This window comes from Sorex araneus, chromosome 5, assembly GCF_027595985.1.
Source record: "Sorex araneus isolate mSorAra2 chromosome 5, mSorAra2.pri, whole genome shotgun sequence".
NCBI lineage: Eukaryota > Metazoa > Chordata > Mammalia > Eulipotyphla > Soricidae > Sorex > Sorex araneus.
In genome coordinates this window covers 128,654,412-128,661,545 of record NC_073306.1, presented here as the reverse complement: position 1 = coordinate 128,661,545, position 7,134 = coordinate 128,654,412, and the positions used below count along the sequence as shown (strand labels likewise).

Here is a 7,134-nt window from a genome sequence, read left to right as displayed (position 1 = left end):
CATCTTGGGTTAAGTTAGTCAGAAAGAGAGAGACAAACACAAAATGATCTTGCTCATATGCAGGATACAGAGAAACAATGCAGGGGATTAACAGATGACCCAAAACGATAGATTCTTTGAAAGGATTTTCAGTAGGAATTTCAACTCAGGTGGAGGGCATGGGGGAACAATGTGATTGTGAAAGGAAGTTGGCACTCTGGAGAAGTGAGTGGTGCTGTATTATGTTATAAAAAAATTACCTTTCACAGTGTTATAAACACAGTGTAAAAAAGAAAACTAAACAATGTGCCTGCCAGGAAGCATATGAGGGGATGGGTGGGAAGGACCTGGGGATATTGGTAGAGGGAAGCAGACACTGGCGGTGGGGTTGGAATTGGAAGATAGTATGCCTGAAACTCTAGTATGAATAGTTTTCTAAATCACAGTGACTCCAAAAGAATTTTTAAGTCCTTCCTTCATCTACTCCCAATGAGATTCCCATCCAGAGGGGTCTAAGTGGACAGTGACTGAATCCATAGAGCACCAGTGCAGACCCAGGATATGGAAAGTCGTGGCAGATAAGGCCTCACTGACAGAGACCCTGACAGAATGAGATGGTAATGCTATCACATTGTGACATAACTTCCTTGGATCCTGCATTCCTTCTCTAGATGCAAAACAAGAAAACCTGAGGCATAGAGTTATTGCAAAAATCAAAACAGTAGATGCATACACTGTGCACAACACAATGGAATGTAGGGAAGATTAGTATTCTGGAACAAACACAGTACAAGATGTCAGTCACTGAAGTGAAAAATTTACTGAAACACAATATCCAGAAATAATATCAACCCGAACTCCATGCCATATTATTTTCCCAGTTCTGTTGAAAAAACTACAGACTCCCTGATATTTTTTATTTTTCAAAAAAATCTTTGTTAGAGATCAACAAATGGGACTACATTAAACTAAAAAGCTTCTGCACCGCAAGAGATACATTGACCAGAATCCAAAGACTATCCACAGAATGGGAAAGGATATATACACAATACCCATCAGATAAGGGGTTGATATCAATGGTATATAAAGCACTGGTTGAACTCTACAAGAAGAAAACATCCAACCCCATCAAAAAATGGGGCGAAGAAATGAACAGAAACTTTACCAAGGAAGAAATACGAATGGCCAAAAGGCACATGAAAAAGTGCTCTGCATCACTAATCATCAGAGAGATGCAGATCAAAACAACCATGAGATACCACCTCACACCACAGAGACTAGCACACATCCAAAAGAACAAAAGCAACCGCTGTTGGAGAGGATGTGGGGAGAAAGGGACCCTTCTTCACTGCTGGTGGGAATGCCGACTGGTTCAGCCCTTCTGGAAAACAATTTGGACGACTCTCAAAAAATTAGATATTGAATTCCCATTTGACCCAGCAATACCACTGCTGGGAATATATCCCAGAGAGGCAAAAAAGTACAATCGAAACAACATCTGCACATGTATGTTCATCGCAGCACTGTTTACAATAGCCAGAATCTGGAAAAAACCCGAATGCCCCAGAACGGATGACTGGTTGAGGAAACTTTGGTACATCTATACAATGGAATACTATGCAGCTGTTAGAAAAAAGGAGGTCAAGAATTTTGTAGTTAAGTGGATGGGCATGAAAAGTTTCATGCTGAGTGAAATGAGTCAGAAAGAGAGAGACAGACATAGAACGATTGCACTCATCTATGGTATATAGAATAACAGACTGGGAGACTATCACCCAAGAACTGTAGAAATAAGTACCAGGAGGTTGACTCCATGGCTTCGAGGCTGGCCTCACGTTCCGGGGAAAGGTCAACTCAGAGAAGCGATCACCAACTACATTGTAGTCGAAGGCCATGTGGGGGAAGGGAGTTGCGGGCTGAATGAGGGCTAGAGACTGAGCACAGCGGCCACTCAACACCTTTATTGCAAACCACAACAGCTAATTAGAGAGAGAGAACAGAAGGGAATGCCTTGCCACAGTGGCAGGGTGGGGTGGGGGGGAGATGGGATTGGGGAGGGTGGGAGGGACACTGGGTTTACGGGTGGTGGAGAATGGGCACTGGTGAAGGGATGGGTTCCCGAACTTTGTATGAGGGAAGTATAAGCACAAAAGTGTATAAATCTGTAACTGTACCCTCACGGTGATTCTCTAATTAAAAATAAATAAAATTTAAAAAAAATAAAAATAAATAAATAAATAAAATAAACCTCAGTAAGTATACTCCCAAAAAAAAAAAAATCTTTGTTAAAGATGCATGATTCACGAAGTTACAGGTACTTTAATTAAGGCATACAATACTTCAATACCAATCCCTCCACCAGTGTCAACATCCCTCCACCAGTGTTCCCAGATGTCCTCAACCCACCTTAGATTTGACCCCTACCTGTCAACTTGACAGGCACGTGACAAAGTTTCCATGACTGCCACTTAGATCCCATGTTCTCAGTTCTGTCAAGTCTGTGTTTTGATATATATGACTAGACCTCACACTCCTATCACCGGCATGACTAAAGCCCTGAAGACTGTTGACCCATTACTTCTAGTTCCCCTCTGCCACCCTTCATTTCCTACTTTCTCGGTCTGGCTCCTCTCAAAACACAGCAGGTTCCCAGATATTAGAAATGATTCCTGTTCTAAAGTCCTGAATCCAAACTTTGTCCTCCATGTGACAATAGTCATTGTAGTTTGACCCCTGTCATCGACTAGTAGGAGGTTCAAGGCCTTATGGAAATCATGCATAGACTCAAGGGAAATAACAGAGGATTAAAAATATAATGAAGGAGAGGACAGAGAGACTCACCAAAGATTTGATAATTCTTGTTTTATTATAATCAAGGGGCTTCAATTTAAAGAATCAAAAAGCAACTTAGATCAAATCTTGTTACCTACTCCCAAGAGAAAAGTTCAGAATTGAGCTTTGGCAGAACTGATTGCTTAGCTGGGATAACAGCTCTTGTAAATTATATGAAATAGAAAGCAGTTGAGCTAACAAATAGCAGTAATCCCGTATATTAATAGTAATGAATAAAAAGTAGATAAATTTTTAAAAGTGTTCTTAAAATTTAAAAAAAGCATTGAGCTTTATATTCAAAGAGGCTCTTCCTTCTTGGATTACATTCTCCATGAAATACCAACCCTCAACTGGGTCATTTACTTATTACAGCCATGCAGTTTCAAATGTTTCTCCACACAAAAGGGAATGAATGCCCTGCTACAGAGGTGGGGTGGGGAGGTGAAGATGGGATGGGGAGGTGGGAGGGATACTGAGGTCATCGGTGGTGGAGAATGGGCACTGGTGGAGGGATGTGTACTTGAGCATTGTATGACTGAAACACAAACACAAAAATATGTAAATCTGTAACTGTACCTCACGGTGATTCACTATTAAAAAAATAATAAATTAAGAAAAACACACGCAAATGTTTCTCCACGTTTTGCTTCTAGTCACATGTTAAGTTAGCATTATATCTCTCTCCTCCACTGGGAGGCCCACACCAGCTCCTCCAGGTGACACCTTCAAACCACATATATTAAATATTTTAGGAAATATTTAAGGCATTAAAAATATGTGAGCCAGGAATGAAGCAGACAAATAAGGACACATCTTGGGCAATGAGATTTTTTTTTTTTTGGGACATACCCGACGCTGTTGAGGGCTTACTCCTGGCTCTGTGTAACAGTCACTTCTGGCGGTGCTTGGGGATGCTTGCCACCATATCAGATGGCAAGGACTGAGCCAAGGTCAGTTGCATGCACAGTAAGTGACCTCCCCACTGGACTAACTCTCCAGACCCCAACAATTCATTTTTGGAAAGTAACAAAACCTAGAAGTTACTTTGTCTGCAATTTATTCGTTGGTCCAAAAGCACCATATCTGCACCCCTGTCATGATGCTTCCATATAGTAAAGTGGCAGGCTACAAAATCAACACCCAAAAGTCCATGGATTTCTTATACACAAATAATGAAAGAGAAGAAAGAGACATTAAAAACACAATCCCGAGGCTGTTCAGGCCGCGCGAGGCCCGGGCCGAGCTGGAAGAAAGATGGCGGCGGCCGTGCGCCAGGACTTGGCCCAGCTCATGAACTCCAGCGGCTCTCACAAGGACCTGGCGGGTACCGTCAGATCTTGGAAAAAGCCATTCAGTTATCCGGGGCAGAGCAACTAGAAGCTTTGAAAGCTTTTGTGGAAGCAATGGTGAATGAGAACGTCAGCCTGGTGATTTCTCGGCAGCTGCTGACAGATTTCTGCGCACATGTCCCTAACCTGCCCGATGGCACTGCCAAAGACATTTATCATTTCACCCTGGAAAAGATCCAGCCCAGAGTCATTTCCTTTGAGGAGCAGGTTGCTTCCATAAGACAGCATCTTGCATCTATATATGAGAAGGAAGAAGACTGGAGAAATGCAGCCCAAGTATTGTAGATTACAAGCTGGAGACTTACTTGAAGATTGCGAGGCTGTACCTGGAGGATGATGACCCAGTCCAGGCCGAGGCTTATATAAATCGAGCATCATTGCTTCAGAACGAATCCACCAACGAACAGTTACAGATACATTATAAGGTATGCTATGCCCGTGTTCTTGATTATAGGAGGAAATTCATTGAAGCTGCCCAGAGGTACAATGAGCTCTCTTACAAGACAATAGTCCACGAAAGTGAAAGACTCGAGGCCTTAAAACACGCTTTGCACTGTACCATCTTAGCCTCAGCTGGACAGCAGCGTTCCCGGATGCTTGCTACCCTTTTCAAGGACGAGAGGTGTCAGCAGCTTGCTGCCTACGGGATCCTAGAGATGTACCTGGACCGGATCATCCGAGGAAACCAGCTGCAGGAATTCGCGGCCATGCTGATGCCGCACCAAAAGGCAACTACGGCCGACGGTTCAAGCATTTTGGACAGAGCTGTTATTGAACACAATTTGTTATCTGCAAGCAAATTATATAATAATATCACCTTTGAAGAACTGGGAGCTCTTCTGGAAATCCCTGCAGCTAAGGCAGAAAAGATAGCATCACAAATGATAACAGAAGGACGGATGAATGGATTCATTGATCAGATTGATGGAATAGTTCATTTTGAAACAAGAGAAGCCCTGCCAACGTGGGACAAGCAGATCCAGTCACTTTGCTTCCAGGTGAATAACCTTCTGGAGAAAATCAGCCAGACGGCGCCGGAGTGGACGGCCCAGGCCATGGAGGCCCAGATGGCCCAGTGAGTCCTCCCACCTCGTGCGCACACCACGTCCTTCTCCACATTGTCCAGGCCGACTTCACTCTCCACAGCATTTGCATCCTTACCTGACTATTTCAGTCCCTTTGATGCTGGATTCCATTTAAAGCAGATATTAGTAGAGCAAGAAGTACAGCACTTGGAAATAATGTAGTTCTCATATATTCAGGTTCTCCGTGTATCAAATTAACTCAGATGTTTTGACAGCTTTTCCTTTAAACTGAGTGAAATATCTGTGGCTAAAAGGTTTGGGATTTGTGATAACTTTGTAGTCATGTAAAATTTAAGTGCTTTGTGCCTCTCCAAATGTGATTATTCTAATAAACGGTGAAGTGAGCCGAGTAAAAAAAAAAAAAAAACACAATCCCGAGTCTTGGGCCGGGGCCGGTGCCAGCTCGAGCTCCGCTGAGATTCGACCTGGGTGGACATGCCTTTGCACAGCCTCTTTCTTGCTGAATAACCAGGATCCAGAGCCAGCTATATTACTTGGGGTCCCAGCGAGTGCTTGCAGCCGTGTCTCCAGACTGTGAACTAAGCTTTTGCTCCATGCCGGCTAAGGGGGAAAATATCCTTCTCCCTTGTTTTTTTCTACCCTCCGGGAAGAAGCGGTATGGCATCCGCCATTTTATGGAACTTTTAAACAGGTACGAACTTGGTGGCGCGGGAGAAAAAAATGTGTTTTGAACTTGAAACAGCGAGACGCTTGGGTAGTCTCGGGCTGGGGCCAGGGCCAGCTCGAGCTCCACCGAGAGTCGACCCGGGTGGCCATGCCTTTGCACAGCCACTTTGCTGCTGAATGACCAGAATCCAGAACCAGCTATATTAGTTGGGGTCCCAGAGAGTGTTTGCAGCCATGTCTCCAGACTGTGAACTAAGCTTTTGCTCCATGCTGCTCCAGGAAGGGAAATGATGCAATTTCCAACTTAAATCTCCCTGGACTTAATTACTAAAATACAGAAATCCTAAATCGCGTGGCCGCCATTTCTCTTCATTCTCATTAGTGGAAAACTAATTATCAAATGTTTCCTTGTCAATAGGGCCGTATTCTTGGGGGATAAACTCCAACAAGAATAGTGAGTTCTGTGTTGAAACTCCAACAACAATAGTGAATTTTGTGTTGAAATATGGAATGTAATCAAGGTAAATAGAAAAGGAAGTGAAATTTATTAGTTATGCGGGAGGTGGGTGGGGGGCTGGGGGGTAGGGGGGTGGGAGGTATACTGGGTTTTTCCTTTTTGGTGGTGGAATATGGGCACTGGTGAAAGGATGGGTGTTTGAGCATTGTATAACTGAGACATAAGCCTGAGAACTTTGTAACTTTCCACATGTTGATTCACTAAAATAAATTTTTTTAAAAAATTTTAATTTAAAAAAATAAAAACACAATCCCATTCACAATAGTACCTCAGAAAATTAAGTACCTTGGAATCAGCTTAACAAAAGAGATGACGGACCTAGACAAGGAAAATTACAAAACACAACTTCAAGAAATAAAAGAGGACACTAGGCAATGGAGACACATCCCCTGCTCACGGATAGGGAGAATTAACATGATCAAAATGGCAATACTGCCCAAAACACTATACAGATTTGATGCAGTCCCTATCAGGATACCCATGACATTTTTCTCAGAAATAGACCAGACACTCCTGAAATTCATATGGAACAGTAAACCCCCATGAATAGCTAGAGCAATCGTTTGGGAAAAGAAGATGGGCAGCGTCACCTTCCCTAACTTCAAACTCTATTACAAAGCAGTAGTAATTAAAACAGCATGTTATTGGGATAAAAACAGACCTGCAGACCAATGGATCAGAGTTGAATATCCTGTCACATACCCCCAAACATATGGCCACTTAATCTTTGACAAAGGAGCAAGAA

The 7,134-nt window shown here is 43.0% G+C and overlaps 1 protein-coding gene across 1 annotated transcript; it reads left to right on the top strand.

Annotated features, from left to right (window-relative positions):
• Window positions 1-4,065: 4,065 nt before the first annotated feature.
• On the top strand, window positions 4,066-5,597 carry LOC129404902 (COP9 signalosome complex subunit 4-like). Its single transcript, XM_055139143.1, is given in 3 exon segments — window positions 4,066-4,132; window positions 4,135-4,437; window positions 4,440-5,597. Coding segments are annotated over 3 exon segments (1,170 nt in total). The 3' UTR covers window positions 5,240-5,597.
• The last annotated feature ends 1,537 nt before the right edge of the window (window positions 5,598-7,134 follow it).